Source organism: Pelodiscus sinensis, chromosome 3 (assembly GCF_052426305.1).
Source record: "Pelodiscus sinensis isolate ZL-2025 chromosome 3, ASM5242630v1, whole genome shotgun sequence".
Lineage (NCBI taxonomy): Eukaryota > Metazoa > Chordata > Testudines > Trionychidae > Pelodiscus > Pelodiscus sinensis.
This window is the reverse complement of record NC_143054.1, coordinates 116,005,375-116,027,995: the sequence shown is the minus strand read 5'-3', so window position 1 is coordinate 116,027,995 and position 22,621 is coordinate 116,005,375. Positions and strand designations below refer to the sequence as shown.

The 22,621-nt window shown below is 42.3% G+C and overlaps 1 protein-coding gene across 2 annotated transcripts in view; it reads right to left on the bottom strand.

Annotated features, from left to right (window-relative positions):
• IGF2R (insulin like growth factor 2 receptor) overlaps positions 1 to 22,621 on the bottom strand; it is a 101,010-nt gene that overhangs the window by 49,474 nt on the left and 28,915 nt on the right. For both annotated transcript variants that reach the window (XM_075924562.2, XM_075924563.2), the window contains exons 3-17: positions 21,825 to 21,949; positions 19,936 to 20,034; positions 19,217 to 19,346; positions 16,658 to 16,778; positions 14,230 to 14,344; positions 12,234 to 12,396; positions 11,846 to 12,026; positions 10,113 to 10,216; positions 9,478 to 9,642; positions 8,994 to 9,134; positions 8,035 to 8,181; positions 4,288 to 4,422; positions 3,643 to 3,793; positions 1,577 to 1,754; positions 216 to 331 (exon numbers count right to left, since the gene is read on the bottom strand). In XM_075924562.2, coding sequence (XP_075780677.2) covers positions 216 to 331; positions 1,577 to 1,754; positions 3,643 to 3,793; positions 4,288 to 4,422; positions 8,035 to 8,181; positions 8,994 to 9,134; positions 9,478 to 9,642; positions 10,113 to 10,216; positions 11,846 to 12,026; positions 12,234 to 12,396; positions 14,230 to 14,344; positions 16,658 to 16,778; positions 19,217 to 19,346; positions 19,936 to 20,034; positions 21,825 to 21,949 — 2,071 coding nt within the window. The remainder of the gene's footprint in view (positions 1 to 215; positions 332 to 1,576; positions 1,755 to 3,642; positions 3,794 to 4,287; positions 4,423 to 8,034; positions 8,182 to 8,993; positions 9,135 to 9,477; positions 9,643 to 10,112; positions 10,217 to 11,845; positions 12,027 to 12,233; positions 12,397 to 14,229; positions 14,345 to 16,657; positions 16,779 to 19,216; positions 19,347 to 19,935; positions 20,035 to 21,824; positions 21,950 to 22,621) is intronic.

Genomic DNA, 22,621 nt, shown 5'->3' with positions numbered 1-22,621 from the left:
ATGCAGGACACTAATTAATTTACACCTATGACAGGCACAATGTGCCTTCTAAAAATGGGTATAGTCTTTCTTATTAACCCTTTACAATTCAAGATGGTCAAGAATGATGAGCTTCTATTCAGCGGAGAAATTAATTTACAGTGAAACTTTGCTAGATAGGACATTAGTTTTTATATGCAGGTTATATTCTTCAATTACAAGTCTATTTATCCTACCTTGATAAATCATACTGTTCCATGGTGTTTGGATCAGTCGCAACACATTCCAATGGCATCTCTGGGCAGGCATATTTAGTGTACCATTTAAAGTTGTACGTGTACTTGTCTTCTACCTATGTTACCAGAATCATAGGAAGACAGAATAGCTCACAACAGAACAGGCTGGATAAAGGCTGGACCTCTCTGGTCTGGCACCCTTGGAACCGGACCCATTCCTAACAAGGGAACTTGCTGGATATGGGGAGGTTCCCTGCCACCGGCCTCCTAAGACACTGCCCTTCTCTCCAGGTGGCTCTGCTCCAGCTCTGCCGTTACAGGCTTGGGCTTGGCTCCGGCTCCACTGCTGCCAGCTGGCTGAGGGTGTCTGGGGACAGAGCTCCCCAGCTGCTGTAGTCCCGCTGTGCCGAATTGGAGCGTCCCAGGGATGGGGCTCCACGGCTGTCCTGCTGCTGCCGTAGCCAGGAAACCCCGATTTGGTGCGGGGCTCTATAGGTGCCCTGCTGCTGCGCCCAGCAGGCGCTCCCCAGGGACAGAAGCTAACTGGTCCCGATGGTGTGGCTCCCTGCTGCTGGACTCCCAACCAGCTCGCACACCTGGGTGCTGGGCAGGGCTCTATGGTCCAGCAACATCCAGGATCCTGCCAAACCACAGATGCTGCTGGACCAGACAGTCCTGGATTTAGGAGTCCAACCTGTCCTATGAACGGTTATGCCTCAACTTGGGTAAAATGGGTCAGTTGCCTTATACATGGCAAGTATCCAACCTATCCTCTCTCAGGATACCAAAACACAGGATCCAGAGCTTCTGTCATCCACTCCAGTGTGTATATACCCCAGTTATCACCAAAACCACTCTCTTCTATTCATTGAGCATCTTTCATGCCACAAGATTCCCCAGCTCTTTAATAAGTCACTCCTGCATGCAGCTTCAGACATTGGGATGCAGCCTCCTCCGCACCACGACAGGCGACTATATTTTTATCCAAGTGATGCTACAGAAGAATATAAAAGGTATGGGCATGGCTCCAATAACCACAGTAGTTTGACACATGAGCAGAACATAGTTATTCAAGCTGGAAAGTGGCCAAATCAGGGCAAAATCCTGCTGTTGCTCAGCACGCCAGACCAAAAAAAAAAAAAAAAAAAACCACTTTGCCGCTCTCAAGGTTATGACTGTAACCAGAGGCAGACGCTCTGCAACAGTAATTCAAAATGCCTTATCAAAATTCCCTCAGCTACTGGGAACTTGAGAGTCCTTTGTTTTACACAGGTTTCACAGACAATGAAGAGGGTCATTAGAAATTCTAGAAATGTAGGGGTTTCTATTCACCTCCCTCTTGCTCATTTGAAAGTTCTTACCTGGTATTCAGGCAGACCAATTCCAGCTTCACGGTCACATAAGAAAGTTATAAGGGTAGATCGCTGCGTTTTCTTCTCATTGTTGTAGGTTGAACCATTTTTGTAGGTCAACTGAATCATTCCATCATAGTAAGAAAGTTTGGAACTGGGTTCTCCTAGACTCCAGGTATTGTCAGTGCTAAAAGGCAAAAAACAAAAAAGAACAAAAAAAACAAAACAAAAAAAAACATATACAAGTTGAAAATAATTAATTTAAATCAAATGCTAACTGAACTCATAAGACACCACCTAAAAAGCTAGGGTGTGCGCACCCACACAGTACCCTTAGAGGGAAAGCCAAGTTTTCAAAATGCTAGATCTGAGACACACAACTATTAGCATACTGAGTAACACCCTCATCAGTTGAAGTGGAGCTCTACTTTGAAAACAACAACAAAGTATGCAGCAGTGGGAGAGGGGGTTCTAGGTTTATTGAATCTTAATGGCTTCCAGAACAACTCCTCTCCGTTTACAGGTAAAGATGACAATGTTATCCAACTTTTAGTCTTGCAAACTGAGCCTGCGATTTAGCAGCATAAAGGGGCTCATAAATGCAACACCACATACAACCTCAACCACTCTGCAAGCCAAATTCTGGCTCAGTCATACTTATCCAACTTAGCCATTTTCAGTGAGGACAGAATTTGGTCCATTGAAAAATTGTAAAATAAGTTCCTTATTATTCAATAACTATCACTTTTCAGAGCAGAACTGCTCTTTAAATGAAACTTAGGTTTGCAAGGGCCGCCCACCTCCCCCACTCAGGTGGGAGGTATGAAGGGAGACATTTTCATATACAGGCAGTCCCCGGGTTACGTACAAGATAGGGACTGTAGGTTTGTTCTTAAGTTGAATCTGTATGCAAGTCGGAACTGGCGTCCAGATTCAGCCGCTGCCAAAACTGACCACCAGTTCTGACTTACATTCAGAATCAACTTAAGAACCCCAAGCGTCCCCAAGTCAGCTGCTGCTGAAACTGATCAGCAGCTGATTCCAGGAAGCCCGGGGCAGAGCAACTCTGCCTCGGGCTTCCTGTAGTCAGCACTGGTCAGTTTCAGCAGCGGCTGAATCAGGATGCCTGGGGCAGAGCAGCTGGGGTGCTGCTGGGTTGGACCAGTAGCGCCCAGAGCGGCGCTGCGGGACCAGCCGGCAGCACCCCAGCTGCTCTGCCACAGGCGTCCGGAGAAAAGCCTAGTCTGCTTGGGGGTGGGGGGGCGTACTAGCTGGGCCCCCCCCCCCACCCCAGCAGACCAGGAAGACACGGGCGACGGACCGCGGTCCCGCCACCTGGGTCCTCCGTGGCTTTGCTCCCCGTCTCCCTGGTCTGCTGGAGACCAGCAGACCAGGGAGACGGGGAGCAAAGCCTCTGAGGACGCCGGCAGCGGGACAGCCGCGGGGCGTCTGGGCTGTCCCACAGCCGGCTTCCCCCGCGGCTTTGCAAAGCCTCGGGGAAGCCGGCAGCAGAGCAGCCCAGGCGCGCCTGGGGTGCCCCGCTGCCCGAGCCCCCCCCCCCCCCCCCCGCAGCTTTGTAAAGCCGCGGGGAAGCCAGCAGCGGAGCAGTCCAGGCGCGCCTGGGCTGCCTCGTTGCCCAAGCCTCTCCCCCCCCCCCCCCCCCGCGGTTTGCAAAGCTGCGCGGGGGGGGGGGGGGGGGCGGCTCGGGCAGCGGGGCTGCCCCGCTGCCCGAGCCCCTCCGCGGCTTTGCTCTGTCTCTTCCTGGTCTGCAGACCAGGGAGACGCAGGGAAAGCCCCAGAGTACACGGGCGGCAGGACCGCAAGGTCCCGCAGTCCGTGTACTCTGGGGCAGCCCCGTTCGTAACTGCAGATCCGACATAAGTCAGATACGCGTAAGTCGGGGACTGCCTGAACTGGTAAAGGTGTTCTAAGCAGTACATCTTAAAGAATTACAGGACTTCATAATTAAACTTCAGCAAGCTAGTTACTTCATGACCACATTTAGAGAAGGGCACCTAATGCACTATGTACAACTACTGACCAAACAGAGATTACATGAGACGAAAGATACTTGCCCTTTTGCTACTTGACAGGCTGCCACTGATTTTGACTTACAATGTTCATCTGGCACACCACCACAAATATTTATGTAGAAATCGTAATCCGTTGTGTTAACAACATAGCTGCCACTTTTCTTGATTAATGGTGACAAGTCAAAAGAAAACCCTATTGAGAAGCAAACAAACAAACAAACAAAAAAACACTTGTTCAGTATGTGCAGGTATGTTTTCTGTTTTCTCCCTTTGACTGTCCTGAAAACTCCTGGACAATAGTCAAGACAACTATACTATATTTTCTAAACCAAATCCATAAATACAGGTAACATTTGACTAAAGCAGATAGTCTTTTTAATCTAAGCTGAATACTCTATTAAGAGCTCATGTTAATTCTTCTGCACAACTGTCATGTCTTTCTACCTTTCAGAATGAATTTCCACATCATATGCCTGGCTAAATTGCATGTATGACTGCAAATGGAATATCTGCTCGTGCATTAACCTAGCAGCTATTTCTACATACCTACTCTCATAGATCAAGCTTCAAATGCAAGAAAGAGTACATACACAAGTCTAGGATTGTCAAATAAGAAATTCCACATAGCTAAGATTTCTCCACTAACAAAAAGCTTGAATCCAGCCTCAGTAGATGTTGGATACATACCTGCTTGAGCATCAGAGACACTGCAGTTGTCTCCTTCAGTTTTAGAAAGGACACAGGCAGCAGCTGTATACCACTCAAACACATACAAACAGTCATCACTCTTCAAGTTAAACACAGGAGCACTTTCTAGATCACCTAGTATTTAAAAAAAAAAAAAAAAAAAGAACGGTATGGAGCTGAGCTGTCACATGGACTGTCATTGATTTTCAAGTCGCTTCTGCTAAGCTTAGTAGCAAATGGCCTGAAACAAGACAAAGCTTTCAGAAGGCTGAGCTATCAGTTCTGTTCTCCCACTGAACGCAGATGCTGGTCAAAAAAGTACCCTTTTTATTTACCATATGCCCTCATGACTTGCAACACCTCTTCAAAAAAAAAAACTGGATTAAAAATTCTCCTCCACATCATGTCTACAGTAGCAATCCTATTTCTCCTTTACTAAATCTAGGATACATGAACATGATGCAGTTCTGTTACAAGAAAAAGTAACAAGGGTCAAAGCTGGGTATAAAGGTGGCCACCATTGCAGGGGCTGGGACATGCACTCTGCAACCTCTCTACCTGGACTTTGGCACATCTGAAGCCAGGACTGCCTCTCCCACCCCCCGCCCCCAACTTCCGCTCAGCCACCGTCTCTCCTGTAATGTCAAACCAGTCTGATAGCTTTTTTTGATAGGATAACGAGTCCTGTGGATAAGGGAGAAGCGGTGGATGTGGTATACCTAGACTTTCGTATGGCATTTGAAATGGTCTAACATGATATTCTTATCAATAAACTATGCAAATACAACTTAGATGGAGCTACTATAAGGTGGGTGCATAACTGGCTGAATAACCGTACTCAGAGAGTAGTTATTAATGGTTTACAATCCTGCTGGAAAGGCATAACAAGTGGGGTTCCGCAGGGGTCTGTTTTGGGACTGGCTCTGTTCAATACCTTCATCAACGATTTAGATATTGGCATAGAAAGTATGCTTATTAAGTTTGCAGATGATACCAAGCTGGGAGGGGTTATGACTAATCTGGAGGATAGGGTCATAATTCAAAATGATCTGGACAAATTGGAGAAATGGTCTGAGGTAAACAGGATGAAGTTTAATAAAGACAAATGCAAAGTGCTCCACTTAGGAAGGAACAATCAGTTTCACACATACAGAATGGGAAGCGACCGTCTAGAAAGGAGTACGGCAGAATGGGATCTACGGGTTATAGTGGACCACAAGCTGAATTTGAGTCAGCAGTGTGATGCTGTTGCAAAAAAAGCAAACATGATTCTGGGATGCATTAACGGGGGTGTTGTGAGTAAGATACGAGAAGTCATTCTTCCGCTCTACTCTGCCCTAGTTAGGCCTCAGTTGGAGTATTGTGTCCAGTTCTGGGCACCGCATTTCAAGAAAGATGTGGAGAAATTGGAGAGGGTCCACGAGAATGATTAAAGGTCTAGAGAACATGACCTATGAGGGAAGGCTGAAGGAATTGGGTTTGTTTAGTTTAGAAGAGAAGACTGAGGGGGGACATGATAGCAGTTTTCAGGTATCTAAAAGGGTGTCATGAGGAGGAGGGAGAAAACCTGTTCATCTTGGCCTCTGAGGATAGAACAAGAAGCAACAGGCTTAAACTGCAGCAAGGGAGGTTTAGGTAGGACAGTAGGAAAAAGTTCCTAACTGTCAGGGTAGTCAAACACTAGAATAAATTGCCCAGGGAGGTTGTGGAATCTCCATCTCTGGAGATATTTAAGAGTAGGTTAGATAAATGTCTATCAGGGATGGTCTAGACAGACCTTGGTCCTGCTGTGAGGGCAGGGGTCTGGACTCGATGACCTCATGAGGTCCCTTCCAGTCCTAGTATTCTATGATTCTCCTATGACTCACATTAGGCACCTTCCAACCAGCTTGAGCCCCTCTGTAATGAACAAGGGGAGTGCTGACCAGCACCTGGTGACTAAGGGGTTACCTTTGCTAGGTACCTGAGTTGTTGGCCAGAGAGCCAGGAGAACCAATGGAGATAGAGGGCTGAAATTTGAATTGGATATAGGTTCCCTGGCCTGCTTTCTTTGTGGGGGAGAGTTAAACCAGGAGTTGAGACACACAGAATGATTTAAACCCAGGCAGGACTACCATGCTCTCGCCCATCTCCCGCCCACACACCCACCCCCCAGAATTCAGGGCATGGGAGCGGACTGAACAAAGAGAAAATTAGACGCGAGTACCAGGGAAACGTGAGTCCAGTCACATTCAGGGTAATTTTTCTTTATTTTGTGGTTTGGTTTGAACTGCTCTGTGTGATTCTATGCTGCCCTCCCCATTTACTACCATCTAAGCATTGTGCCAGAGGTTTTTCCCCCATGTTTTTAATTTGTTTTCCTCAGTTGCACTGTAACATCTAGCAACCAAGTATGCGTTATCAAGTTTATCTTCATTTTGTAGTTTAAAAAAAATCACTTTTTAAGGTGATTATTTGATTTGTGTGTCCTGGAGGGTCTGTCTGTATTTGCCTGCCTCTGACTGAGGGGTCAGCTACCAGAGACTGCAGTTCAGTCTCCCCCCTGCCTTTTATTTTTCAAGATATTTTGGGACAAAACTGGGGGTAGTTTCAAGTGTTCACCCCTGTTTTATTAGAGATCACAAGCACTTGATGGTGACAGCAAATTCCTCAAAATCTGTGTATTAGTATTCTGGGGGGACGTTTAGGTGAATCAGTAGTGCCTGTAGAAGCAAGGTTTTGAAGTTCTCTTGTGGGCCCCCACCTTCTGCATTCAGCAAGCCAGAGTGGGGAACAGCCCTGACAACCTCACACCAGGATCTCTCTCCAGATACAGAAAACCCAGAGTGGAGAGCATGAAGGCTGCACAGCCCAGCCCACCCCAACCCACTTTGGAGAAAATGCCCTGCCCTCAAAGGCCAGCTGTTAGGGGCAGCCCAGCACTGCTTCCCCCACCGCAAGAGCCACTTGCATACCTCTGAGGGAGTAGGAGCTCTATAGCCAAACTGCACAGATACCACTTGCCTGCTGTCTAGGCTCCCTCCACCGCCCCTTCCCTCTGACCACAATTTGCGGCGCTCTCACCCCAGTTTCAGAGTCACCTATTCTTCCCTGGCAACCAGTATCCCCCCAGTGCTCTCATTTCCCTAGCCCCAATCTCTCTCTGCCCTCATCCCACAGCCTCGCTTAACCGCTTGCTCTCTCCTGCCCCCTTTTCTACTAAACTCAAGGCCACCATGACATCTTCCTTGTTCCTCCAATTACCTCATTCCTTCTCTACCCTGTAGCTCATCTTCACACACACTGCCAACTTAGCAGTTTTGTTGCTAGCAAAAGTCACGGATGCATTTTAGAAAAGCTTTTGCCAAAGGATTTTTAATGGTTTTTGAAACCCTCTACTACTATTAAAGTTGTCAGGCCCCAGCATTACAAATCTGAGCACCTCACACTCTTCAGTGTATCCTTAACTCACATAAGTGGAACGCAAAAGTGCTCTTATCCCAATTTTACAGATAAGGAACAGGTAAGCAGAAAGGCTAAGTAACTTGCCTAAGGTGACAGGAAATCTGTGGAGGAGCAGGGACTTGATCCCAGGTATTGCTAGTCCCCTGACCACTAGATCATCATTCTACTTCATATATTTTGTACCTATAGATGTAAAAAAACCCTAACTTTTCCAGTAGAACAACTCCAGAAAGACTAAATAGTTTCCACTTTTACCTTTCATTATCAAAAGCTTAGGAAACAAGCGAATGTGAACATTCTCACCTGGCTTGCACACAAGGGTTATGACGGTTTTGATTTTCTTGTTCTGCCCACAGCTGTCGCCATCTGAGTAAGTAAGCTGAATCCGATCTCCAACTATTTTGAGAGGAGACATAGACCTTCCTAGATTTTTAGGCTGGTTATTTTTATCTGGGGGCAGAAAGAAGAGAAAAGAGTTTACTTTAAAGCAATAGCTGTTTTGAGATTTCCCTGAGCTACAAAACAGCTGAATCCATATTGAAATGGTACACTGGGAGTAGGGATAAGGGGTAGAAACAACACTGAGGAATTTCTGTTTGCATAATTACTTTATGGCAATTTTGCTGTTTTACATCTTAAAGTATATCACAAAGTGAAATGTACAACAATATCAATCAAGAACAATTGTTCTAACAAGAAATGAAATTATGCTTATGTTGTTTTTTCCTGGGCTCTTTTTGGGGGCTCAAGGCACCACTTTATCCCTATTCTCGTCCCCCATCCCCACACACCCCCATTCTTCGTGCCTCTCAGGTTATTACAAAAAAAAAAAAACCACACCAATCTCAATGAAGCGTCATCTATTTTCACAAGTAATATTCCATACACACTTGGGGTACGTCTAGACTACCACGTTTTGTCGACGGAAGTTTTGTCGACAAAACTTCTGTCGACAAAGAGCGTCCAGACACATTGAGTTCTGTCGACAAAGCAAGCTGCTTTGTTGACAGAACTCCGTAGTCTGGACGCAATGTTACAGGCAATAACACCTTCTGTCGACAGAGTTCTGTCGACAGAAGGTGTTATGCCTCGTAAAATGAGGTATACCAGCGTCGACAAAACTACTGAGTTCTGTCGACGTTATGTCGACAGAACTCAGCAGTAGTGTAGACGCTGGTATAGTTTTGTCGACAAAAGTCCACTTTTGTCGACAAAACTAGGTAGTCTAGACACATCCTTGTGTTTCAAAGCTATGCACTCACCAACAGAGCAAACAGCTGCATCATCTGAGCAAACAACAGCTACTCCTTTTTTAAGTATTTTATGACAGACATTGATGAAAAAGTGTTTCTTGTCTGCTTTTACAGGACTGCTGTCCACAGCTTCCCAATTCTGCGCTGACTCTGGGAACAAGAGATTTTATTTTAGGTATATCAGTCTTGCCTCACTGACTAAGATTCCAAACACATCCACAATAGGAAGAACTGTTTAAAAACCATAGCTGCATATAAAATGACCTGGAATGGAGAGTGATATAGGCTGCACCTTTAGAATACGTTTAAATCTTCATTATTAGAGATTTTTTCCCTAAAAAGGAAATTCAATACTAGTATAACAAAAAAAGGATATTAAGAACCCATGAAATAGCTAAGATGAGGCTAAGAAGCAGTGGTTAAGAAAACACATGATTTTACAATAAATTGAAAACAGTCAGTAAAACACAGTGGTTTATTTTTGCTGCTATACCTGAACTGCGAATCAGAGGTGACAAATCATATCGTTTCTTTTTATCAGCAATTCTGCAAAGGAGATCTTCCTTCTCCTGAACACAGGCATATTTAGTATCCCAGGTGAAGAAATATGTGCAGTCCACCTCCCCAGTAAACACTGGTGTGCCTTTTCCATCGCTACCTGAAAGGTTAGAAAGCCAGGAGAACTTATTATCATATGAAAACTAGGTTTCAACAGGCACAGTCTGGTAATGGGGTTTGTTCCTTTCACACCCACATCATAGCAGAAACATTACAGAGTGTGTTGTACTATAGTATCAGCCACAGAATTAACTGCAGACCAAGAAAACAGTGAAGAAACACACCCTTTGGTGGTTGAACATTAAAAAAATATAGTGCTTTTAAACTAAACATAAATGCTCTCTGATTAAAAATCTCTGTCATTCTGGACTATGGCAAATGTAAGTGCAATGATTCTCAACAGGAGGTCATGTATCATGCCCTCAGATAAGAAATTAGAAACAACCATGTCGGCTCATAACTGCCTGCCTCACGCACACGGGAAGTAGTTCCACTAGTTGAATAGCAAAACACAACACACACATACAGGCAACAAGTGCACAGTAAAATAATTCTAATCCATCCACTCACCTGCAGTCTCATTGCACTCAAAATTTATGACAGTCATTCGTTGAAAGCCAGAGCTGCATGCATCTCCATCGGGGTATGTTAGAGTGAGATCCCCATCAGAGTACCTGAAAAAAAATCCCAATGCTTGAAATTAACCTATGACAAAAATTAGCATGCTATTTGTCCTACCTAATGAAAGCCCAATTCACGCAACTGATAACTGCTTCATTCTAGCCATAGGAAGACATTGTTACTCAGCATAATAACTGAGTTTTCCATAACAATAAGAATATTCTAATTGCTTTCTCCCTGGCATTTGTCAACTATTGAGAAATTCTGTTGTTACTCCTTCACAATTAAGCTGAACACTAAGTCCAATTCTCCACTGCTTGCACTTTGTTTAGTTACACCTTTCTGATTTATAGTGTATAACAACCAGTTTGCACAGACATAAATGACTACATGAAGTACAGATAAGCAGAGACTCAGGCCCTAACTTTTCTTTCTGTCCATCTACATCGCATGGGATTTCCCCTTGAACCAATTATACATTTTCTGAACAAAATCAACTTTTTTGTGGATATTTCCTACCAGAAATTAAATACTTCTAAGAACACCATCATTTTCATTCAGGATCTCCAGCATCCAATATTCCATTTATTGGAAGAACATTCCTTTTTTAATCAAGCTGGCATGAAAATATTTTCATGAAAAAGTTGGTTTGCATTTGTGTTCTTGAAGGGGTAGAAAGTCATTCCTCACTGTCCTACCCCAGAAAAGAGTCAAGAAGCTCTGAAAGCGTGTTCTGAAGAACAAGGCTAAGAGACACCCCTGTATATCAAATCATCTAAAGAGTGCTGTTTTGAAAGTACCAGTGTTCAAACTAGCTTAGAGATGCCTCAGGAAGGAATATACCCACAGAGATCTTGCTCCACTATATGGGTTTGCAATTCCAAAAAAATCATACAAATTGTACATCACAGAAGTGCAAAATAGGTTGCATGCTTTTGCCGAGCTGAACATAGTAAGAAACCCTAGCAGATTCATTACTCTATATAGCCTGGCTCCAACAGGATTCTGATGTAATGTTGCCAGCAAAGTTCTGCCAAGCAACTCAGCAGCAGCAGCCTGAAAGTCTAAATATTAAAGCCCACAGAACAGGAGAGAAGTACTTTATGGTAATCCCCTCTTGTGGAGCACCTTAGCTCCCTTGGTCTTGTAAAGCTGCCATGGTGCTTGCAAGCACAGCTCTGCTGAAGCATTACCACGATATTAAACTCACAAAATAAAAACAGAGTCTATGTAACAGAGCAGACAGCATCTGTGGGTCCTATGGAAAAGGGGTGGATGGCTCCGTGCTCCCTCCCAGAATCGACAGGACCTCTGGCAGCCAGCCCTCAGTGCCACTCAGAGCTACACAGAACATGACGTATGTGGAACTCTGGCAGTGATTTAAAAGGTTTGGAGCGACGGCTGCTACCGGAGTAGCAGCAATGACCAGCAGCCCGGAGCCACTCTGAACTGCCAGGCCCCAGGGCAACTGCTCCCTTTGCTCACCCACCTTCCCGCTCGGTGGGCCTGGTTACATAGCTCTATTTATTCACCCTCCTACTGCATTCTGTACATTTCACAAAACAAAACAGTTTCTAATAGACAGAAGTCGGAATGTTTATCAGATGTTTACCCTTTGTGTTTTTCAGTGACCTATCTGAAGGACAAAAGTGGCTCAGATGCCTTGAGGGAAGTTTACAAACCTGAGGGTTTGGTTCTCAAATTTCCCTGCCACTTTTTTCTGGTTACCCTGAGGCTTTACTTGGCAAGAAGAAACATATCCACCATCTTCCTGGCAACTGCCTGCAGTGGTTCTCCCACAAATATTTAAGTAATAGTAATATTCTTCTCTCTCATCTTTAGCCATGTACGGTGTGACATAGCCTAAGGAAACAGTAAAAGGAAATTAAATGTGGCCTTTTTTTTGTTTTGTTTTTTTAAAGTTCAAAGAAAAAGAACAACCCTGAACAGGTACTGCAGAAACGTGTTACTGTTTCAGTCTAAAATGCTCTATACACAGATGCTATCACAAGCAACGGTTTTGGCTTATGGAATTTATTTCCTTCCGTTAAAGAAACATAAGGAATTTACCTGGATGCTGAGTGAGTGGAGTCAAGTCAATGGAGATATCATGCTGTTCACTGGTCAGACTACAGTTTCTACTTTCCAGGTAATCCCTGTGACAGGCATATTCAGTGACCCATTCAATTTCATACCGGCAGTGGAGCTTGGCAGTGAGTTTGGGGCCTGTGCGCTGATGCAGAAGTGAACATGATTAAAGTTGTAAATAAGACCAGGGGTTTTTTTAAGTTTCATTTGACTAGAAGTCAGATGAAAGGTACATATACTAACACCTTTTGCTTTCTCCCTCTCCTCCAGCCTTTGCACCACCCACCCCCCCACACACACAGTTAGGTCAAAGTCAAGTTTCCAGCAAAGACAGACTATGCTTTTGAAAATGTAAGAGACTTTTTTTTTTTTTTAAAGAAAGACTGAAGAAATTAAAGACTCCTTTATATTACACTATAATGTTTGTCATCTTGATTTGTATATTTAATCTATATAAAATGAACGCAATATCTTTGTTGTACACTCAAAAAAGTGACCAGCTTTTTTTAAATCTAGGTGCTTACAATAGGCAACTAAATCTAAAAACCTACCATAAGCGCTAGATTTAAAAATGTTGGTCATTGTATCTAGAACTAAGGTACCACAAAAGACTTAAGTCCTGAAAAGTTATCAATGGTATAGCAAGTTTGTAAGAATAAGAGAATATAATTATCACTGTTGAGAGTTGACTTGATGCAGCTAACATTGGTAAGATTTTCTGCAGCTTGCAAAATGTGTCATAACAGTTTTCTTCTTCAAACACTAATCATCAACACCCTGAAGAGTCTAATCAAGCAATTCCAATCAACCAATAGACTGACTTGCCCAACATGAGATTGTATCAGAGCCAGGATAATAAGTGCAAACCATATACACAGTCTACTCTGTGCATGTTAAAGGGGGACAAGAGTTAAAATGAATAAAAGAATGGAGACACTTGTCTGAATAAGACCTCAAGTTACACAGAATTCATCCTCTCTTCCTCCCCTTTCCCCCATCCTACTTCTACCATAACACTGTTGCATATTCTTGGTAAATGGTCTTTACTCTGGAGTTCTCACTTCTTGACTCTCTACCTTCTGGTAGAAGCTTCTGGGAACTTATTAACTGTATCAGAATATTAGTATCTCCTGAAGACGAAGTTAACTCATGAGAAGCAGACTGAAATTCTTATAAGGACTTAATCAGAAGGAAAATATGGTCATGAAAACAGACCACTTTAAAATAAGCTCTTATCCGTTTATAAAGACAGAATAATTTCTTGGGCACTTTCTTTCCACTTAAAGCACATTCAGCATTAAAGCAAGCACCTGACTCTTATTTTGCAAACGACAGGAATGAGTGAAATCAATGCAAGACAAATGGCCAGATTTAAAATAGAACCAAATTACACAGAACAAAAACTAGAAGCTTGTCACACAAATCAGGCTGGACAACAGTTTGCACTCATTAGCAAGCAGACCTTCTTGACTAGGAATAACACTCTAGAGGGAGAATACCATTTCCACCCTTGTACTAGGCTCTAATGATCTCAACACAAATTGAAACTCAGAAGAGAGAAATCATCATCCAAATCAAGAAAGGATTCTTTGAGACAGCCACAACACATTTGTATCCCCATGATTGTTTGCAGTGGCGGAGTAGCCATATTAGTCCCAGGATATTATAGAGACTCCAAAGTGGGCGAGGTAGTATCTTTTACTGGACCAACTTTATGTTGAGACAAACTTTCAAGTTTCACAGAGCTGGGAGCTCACCCACCTTTTCTCTGATTTGTATTCCTAGAACAACTATCTCTGGAAAGATTTTGAGTTTTAAAAAAATTCAAATCAGGAGTGAGTATTAATACTTCCTATCTGAGGATCTCAAGATTAATAAGCTTTGTGAATGATAGGCAAGCACATACTAGGTTTCTGCGCTTAGCAAAGCAGAGACGTGAACTGAGAATGATTATTAACGCAGTCCAGAGTGTAATTACCTCTCCTCTTCTCTTTGATGGGCATACAAAAGTAATAGTCACTGCTGGATCATGGCCAAGACAGAAATCTAGCTTCTCTTCTTCACTGTATGTTCTCTCATAACTCAGTTCAAGTCTAACAAAAACAAACAAAGACAGAACAAAAATCCAGTTATAAATAAATACAAAGTGTGCTACAGAAGAGAGCTAGTTATCAAATGCCATGAGACAGGATACTCGCAATTTGACCAGACACTCTAGGAGAGGTATTTTAAAAATATTAAATTCTATCTTTAAAAAGAGGAAAGGAGCATGGGGAGAAGTGATTACACACCTTTTTGATTAGTTGTAGTTATAAGAATCTCGAGTCTTATTTTCCCCTCTCATCCCAAAACTATTCCAGACAAAGCTGACTTACTCAATAGCCTGATACTTCCCAGTGCAGATTCCATTTTAAGTTGCTTATAAATTGGCAAAATTTTAACAATTTGGTCTGAAAGTTTCCAAGTTGGGTGCCTGCCTTAGGCTGGTAACTTCTGGAGAGTTGTATCCAAACCGGGAATGTGAAATCCCATTTAATCGACTAATCCAGCCCAGAAGGAGCACACCTTCCCCGCCCCCACCCCCATCCACCTTAAGCAGAGGTTGCTCCAGCCTGGCTGTAGCCTCTGCCTGCAGTGTCACAAAAGGAAAGAAGGGATCTCATGCTGGCAGATTCTAAACAATTTGGGGTCACAACATCTTTACTATACCCAGAAGCCAAGAGGCAGCTAATGCAAATGCATAATGGCAACATTAGACTCTAATCCTTGTACAGTAAACTTCCGATAATCCGGCACCTCTAGGACCCAGGGGGTTCCGGATTATCAGATATGCCGGACTATCAGAAGGGGGGGGGCTATGAGGGGCCTGGGGTGGGGTGGGGGGATGCTACCCCAGACCCCCTTATAGCCTCCCCTTCCGATAGTCCGGCTCTGCCCCAGGAGTCCCTGATTCAGCCGCTGCTGGTCAGCTTCAGCAGCGGCTGAATCGGGGACGCCTGCAGCAGAGCAGCTGGAGTGCTGCCGGGTTGGTCTGGTAGCGCCGACCCTTGGCGCGGTGAGACCGACCCGGCAGCACCCCAGCTTTTCTGCCCCAGGTGTCCCCAAGTCAGCCGCTGCTGAAACTGACCAGCGACTGATTCCAGGAAGCTGAGGCAGAGCAGCTCTGTCTTGGGCTTCCTGGAGTCAGCCGCTGGTCAATTTCAGCAGCGGCTGAACCGGGGACAGCTGGGGTGCTGCCGGGTTGGTCCCGCAGCTCCAAGGGGCAGCGCTACAGGACCTACCCGGCAGCACTCCAGCTGTTCTGCCCCCGGCTTTCCCGATTCAGCTGCTGGTCAGTTTTAGCAGCAGCTGAATCGGGGAAGCTGGGGGAAGATCTGCTCCAATGGTCCGGCTGTCCGGAGCACTTCCGGGTTCCTGATGGTGCCGGACCATCAGGAGTGCCAGACCATCAGAGTTTTACTGTAATATCCATGTAAGATTTTTTTTGGTTTATTTGTTTTGTTTTTAAACACAGATCCCTGAAGTGAGACAGAGGCCAAATGATTTTCTGTGGGGCATCCAGCAGCTCACTGGAACACAGCTGGAATTAGAACTGAGTTCTTTATTTGTGGCAGTAGACCATCCCATTAGGGATGTAAACTAGTCAAACACCCGATAAGCCTAGGCTTACTGGGTAATTGAGTCACTATATAACTACTCGCATCCTCCCCTCCCCCTGCACCCGCTGCCTCTGATAGAGGCATCAAAGCGGGAGGGAGAAGCAGTTCCACCCAGCACCAGCTCTGCGGTGCAGGGGTGGGAGGGCAGGAGAGGCAGAGACACAGTGGTCTGGGTCCTGGACCTATCCCTGCTGCAGCTCTGCATTTTATATGTAGGAGGAGCTGAGTACATAGGCAGCCCAGCTCTTATTACTTTTAAAATGCAGAGGTGCAGCAGGAGTAGCTCCGGCCCATGTCTCCCCTTATTGACTAATTGTGGAGTCAACACAAATTGTATCGACTACACAATTAGTCAGTTACCCGCTTCTTAATATCCTTACATTCCATGCCAGAGTAACACCAATAATTTTAAGCTTAATTTTTTAATTTTTTTTTAAGCTAAGTAGTTGCCTCATCCTCTAGAGCTTTTCACATATAAAAATGGTGTCATGGGGTTTTTTAAAAAAAGGATTAAAACCTTTACATTATGGCAACAAGAACAGAGTAAAACCTAGTCTCTTCCTGTCTGTGTACAAAAGAGATGCCACTTTCAAAATTTAATTACAGAAAGAAAATTGGAAATAGATCCAATGGAATGCAGGTGTATCTATCAGCCAAACAATGAATAGTTTTGTCCAGAAATACAAAACGGAGCCCTTACAAATATACATACAATATTTTCTGATACTTAAATGCCACCAAAAGTACCTGTCTTTATCATGCAGTTGCAGCTGTTCTTGAGGACGGCCAACATCAAAAGCATGGCCTCCACGTAACAAGCATGCAGCACTCTCCGCAGGACAGTTTCTGGTTTCACTATTGGAGCTTCCTGTTTAAAAAAAATATACCAGATATAACCCAAATGAAATTTGTGTTGCAGCACTAAGAAAAAGTATCTAGGGACAGTTTAGGTACAATTTAGCTGTATTAAACTAAAACAGTTTTCATTCTAGCTCCCCCTTTGCAGCTATTAAGTTTGGGGCATTTAAAAAAAATTTTGGACTAAAGTTTTCAAAAGTGCAGTTTGAGCTTAAATGGCTGCTTTTTTTTTTTTTAAAAGCAACCTCAAAATTAGAAAAAAGTTTGCTGAAGCATTTGATGCCATGAATGAGATAAAATGCACTCCTCCAATTATTTCTGGCTGAAAAGATGTTTTCACTTAACTAGATAAAACTTTTAAACTATTAACTTTCAATTTTTATTGCAACAGCTTTTTTCCATTCCCCAGAGAGCAGTATTCTAGATGAAGAAAATCTAATTTTTAATCACAGAATGATAGAATACTAGAACTGGAAGGGACCTTGAGAGATCATCAAGGCAGGACCACGCCAGTATTTTTATTTAATCTGTCTTACGGGTTGCTTCAAAGCAAGAAAGAATACTAAATACAAAGCAAGTTAGAATACTAATTGTAGTTCAGCCAATACTATCACGCTAAAAGTGATTCAACTACTATAGTTACAGGTATAACTAATCAAACTTCCATACATAAAAATATTTGCATACTGATGGACAGGGCTCGACAAATAATGCAATCTACTCGCCTGTGGCGAGTAGACTGCAACCTGGAAGAGCCAGGTTCGGGCGATCTGCGCATGCGCAGATCGCCGGACAGCGGGACTGGCGAGCAGGGCTCACCACGGTTCGGCGAACTCTGCTGATGGAAAACTGGAATACAATTCTCAAGCATTACATAGAAAACCTCAAGTTTACAAATATTTGCAGACATAATTGGACAAGTAAATAAATAAAATGTTTAGCCCTGTTGTAAAAGATGAATACCAATAACTGAGTAGTTCACACATACTAGGAAGAGCCAAAATTCCATATCATAATTGGACATGTCCAATTAGGTCTTCAAATATTTGTAAACTTGGGGTTTTCTATGTAATGCTTGAGAAAAATAATTTTAAAAAATAAAACAACAAATACATAAAAAAATTATTAAATAAAATGCCAAAAATAAATGGGAAATTTGACAAACTGAAGGTTCTGGTTCAGTATTTCAAAAAAAAAAAAAAAAAAAAAAAAAAAAAAAATTGAGATATCAGGGACCATGTTGCTGCCTTCCTAACCTGTCAAGGAAATCTCCAGGACTGGCATGGGTCCACAGACTGGTCACTGAGAAACACTGTTCTAAAGAGGACCACTCAGATACCATGATAATAAGCACTCTTTTACTCCTGAGCTTCTTGGCTCGCAATATTTTATATAAGCCTGCAGACCATTTTGTTAGGATGTGCTACTGATATTAAATACAAATACAAATTTTCAATTCTACCTTCCAGACCAATAGGATTTGAAACAATCACAGACTTAGTTTCTTCTGTGGGCAAAGTTTACACATGCTTTGTACAAACAAGACAGACCAGTGAATATACTGGATTAAAAATGCAACAGCAGCGCAGTGTAAAAAAATTTCATTTGTTGTTAAAGTTACCTAATATGTATGAAATTCAGACTGAAGAAATTGCTCTGTGTTACAACTGCTTATATTGCATCCACTCTCCACACAACTGGCCAAAATAAATTTCAAACTAGCCAAGACTTAAATATTTAAACTTTAGGAACATTATTTTATTAAGACTACTCATCCTCAAGAGTCAAGACTACACTTAATTAAGTTCTTAGATGAACTGGAACCTTCATAGAGCTTTAGCACTCTTTTTGCAGAGCAAAAGCTAAATACAAGTTGGTGAGCTTCATCCAGCTCTCACTAGACAGATGACAGCAAGAAGAAGCCAATCACAGCCAATGCCTTTGTTGCCAGTCTCTGCGCAGGAGCTACAGACTGGACTGAACGATTTTAAGACATACCCTTTGCTATTCCAAAGGATGATGTTTATCAAATAGTTCAACAGTTCAAGAAGACCTATCTAGGGAAGGCTAACCTCAAGTAATATTTCAAATCAAACCTGTCTTGAAACAACAGCGTTACAAACTCCCCCTTCTGTTCTGAAATTTGATTTGTCCTTTTCATGTGTGTTAATTTTTTTGATTGTATCCTTTGGCATATATGGTCGTGCCAATTTTCTTCCACTATTTGATCGGAGGAAGTGGGTCTGGTCCACAAAAGCTTATCACCTAATAAACCATCTTGTTAGTCTTTAAAGTGCTACATAGTCCTGTTTTGTTTCAGCTAGACTAGACTAACACGGCTACATATCTATTACTATCCTAAAGCCAGACACCCTTTACTAGCAGCATTAGTAAGAGTTGTTAAAGTCACAAAACTTAGACACATATGGTGTTCACAGAGGTTCAGACCTATGTCTCTACAGATGTTTATATATAAAGAATCTTCATCTGAGTCATCCACCAAGTAGCCTCCTGAAATCTTGATCAATGGATTCAAGTCATGTTTCTTCAAATCCTCATCAAAAACATAACATGGTACCTAGAAGGTCAAATGTGATAGTTAATGCCATATGCAGTCCTTATCCCACAAGAAACATCAGATGACATGAAATATTTTCCAAAGACAACTGATTTATTTAAAAAAAAATTAAATTAAAAAAAATCTAGCAGTAGAAATGTTTGCCAAAAGAAAAAATTCCATTAAAAAAAAAAAAACACCACAATGGGCTCCCCACAGAAGGCAAAACACTGCCCAAGCAACAAATGGGGAAAATGCCTCACACTAGTTTTATGGTACAGAGGTGCCAAAAACAAAAAGTCACAAGCACACGTGCTGAAGAGTTACTTCAAATTTTCATCTTCATTTGCTGCTTAAGCTAGTAACAAAGAATTTGTTCTAATGGGATATTCAAAAATGTTGAAAGGTTGGTTTTCAGTCCAAAAATATAAACCAAGCTTCTGTGAAGTTTAAATTGCTATTTGTGCCAAAGTTGTATTCTATATTAAGACTGAATCATGGTTTTCTAATTGAATGTATGCTGTAAAAAGCTAAGAGTAATGTGACCTACTATTCCATTCCCTCCATCTGAAGCAGTCCAAAACTGGAAAGCATGCTCTTTCAATATTACCTCTTTCTTGGCTTTAAATGACTCTTTCTTGCAAGCAATGAAAGTCCTCCATTCAAAGTAGTGCACGCACTCAGTTGCAGTAACAAGTTCTGGGGAACCCTATTTTAAAAGATAATGAAATCAATAGTTAATTTTCAGTGTATAACTGTAAAATTAAAAGAAATAAAATATTAGAGTTCAAGTAGTCAATACCAACAAAAATAGGCAATCGTGCAAATTCTTTGAGAATAAGAATGGCATGAATTGTAAACCATGACATGCCCCAGTAAATCATTAACAAGGAAAAGTGTTTGAAAGCACAGGCAGAGAAATACTGCCAAGAAACAGGAAAGGCCTCATTGTCCCTTCAGATATGATGCACACCACACTGTGTACATGAGCCCTCAAAAGTAACCCCTTATTTCCAATATGTACAATTTGTGCTAATAGTGTTAGAAAGTTTCCTTGACACTGGAAAATGGTGCAGATCCTTTCACCCTTTCTGCATTCCTCCCCAATTTGTCACATGTGGGGTGTGGAGCTTTTAAAAAGCTTTGATGTACTGGCACTCCATGTAATATTCTAAGTTATCCTGCTTTCCATAAAGGTGTATAATGCTGTTGGTGATAACATCATTTCCTGAAGTGCTTGACTCCTAGGTAACTATTTACAGATCTCCATGCTCTGATCACTTCAGCAAGCAAAATTTTGGGGAAGCGAGAGTCTAGAGACCATGCAATATCAAGACTAAAACCTTTTCAACTATCATTTAACATTTGTTCTAAAGTTTTAAAATTTATATGAATTTGTCCCAAAGAGGGATTACTCAGAGACCTATGTATGTTTTCTGACTAATGCAGTATTTCTTATTTCTAATTATCAGAAGACACTGCATTAAACAGAAAGAATTTACAAACCTAAACACTAGTTTGAGAGCCATATATTAGCTCGTAAGAACAGAAATCAGCCACATTCTTTGATATTGTTCTATTACATCTGACACTTACGAATTTTCAAGTGCTCTGTACTCTGCTCACTTTAATTCATCATTTTGGGTATGTCTAGACTACATGGCTCCATTAATGGAGCCATGTAAACTAGTTTACCCGGCATAGGCAAAGAAGCAGGGATTTAAATAATCCCCGCTTCATTAAAATACACATGGCCACCGTGCTGTGCTGATGATCAACTGATCTGGCACAGCACAGCAGCCTAGGCGCAGATCAGTTGTCTAGGGAAGCCTTTGTCGACCAATCCTGTAAGCATATGAGATCGGTCGGCAAAGGCTTCCCCAGCCAACTGATCTGTGTCTAGACTGCTGCGCTGTGCCGGATCAGCTGATCGTCGGCACAGCCCGGCGGCCCCATGTGTATTTTAATGAAGCGGGGATTATTTAAATCCCTGCTTCTTTGCCTATGCCGGGTAAACTAGTTTACATGACTCCGTCGACAGAGCCATGTAGTCTAGACATACCCTTTATTACTTAATTTGCAAAAATACTACTCTGCAATCCATTTGAAGGCATTAGAAAAAAAGAGTCCTTGACTAAATCTAGCAAAACACTAAAATGAACAACTATCTTGAGATTCTTAATCATCATGATGCATGGCTTGCAAGTCCCATGAACAGAGATCAATACACATTTAGCGAGAATATGGATTGTAATGGGAGTCTAAAAAAATTGGCAGTCACATTTGTAGTGTCACAAACTGATGTATTCTTTCAAATTTCTCCAAAAAGCAAGTTTAGAAAAAAAAGTAACTGTAATTTAAAGACACCAGTGAGGCAATATCTGTGAATGGACCATCTTCTGCTGGTGAAACAAGCTTTTGAGCTCCCACAAAGCTCTTCTTCAGAACACTAGAAGTTATTTACACAAAGGCCATAAGGAAACAAAATGACAGACTAACCAGAGTCTTCCCACAAAGGAAGTTAATGTTGCTTTGTCTAAAATGTTGAGTGCCTTGCTGTGAACACTGATGCGTAGTGTTGAACTCAAGAAGTGATTTAGAAATTCTTTTTGAAGAGGAGTCACCTAAATGAAAAGATAAGGGCTGCAATAATACAGTATATTAAAAACCCTAACTATTTCATACCCATCACAAATGTCCTATGTTGTTAAGCTTAACTACTGTGCAAGACAACATGCAAATGCATTTAAAGGCAACTTTAAAACAAAGACTAGATTAAATCTTTAAGACACACCCAGGGTAAAATTTTTCATAAATGCTTAGGTAACTTACCAATTTGAATCTCATTTTCAAGAGTGCCTCAACCACTTTTCAAAGTTTTACCCTCATGCTTTTCAGACTGGAATTCACTCTGTTTTTCCAGCTGAAGCAATATTTAGTAGCAGTTACTAACACAATTCTGCTGCAGTGTATTTAGTCTGTTTAAAGGTAATACACATTTTGATTAGGAGTGTTCTTTCGTTTTACAGCTTCTACCTTTAGGCTAAGAATTGTACTAAACAGCTAGTCAGTGCTAAATCATCCTATTAGTTTATCATCCTATTTAATCACCCATCCTCCCTCCCTCTCTACTGCTGTCCCCTTGTTTGCCTTTTAGGCAGTAGGCTCTTTGGGAAAGATTTTCCTGGGGATGGGCTCATTGGTTAGTCCTATCAACTATATGCACTCTCCCCCACACTGCCTCTGATGGAAAGGCAGCGGGGAGGAGGGGGCACGAAGGTGAGAACTGCCTGCCC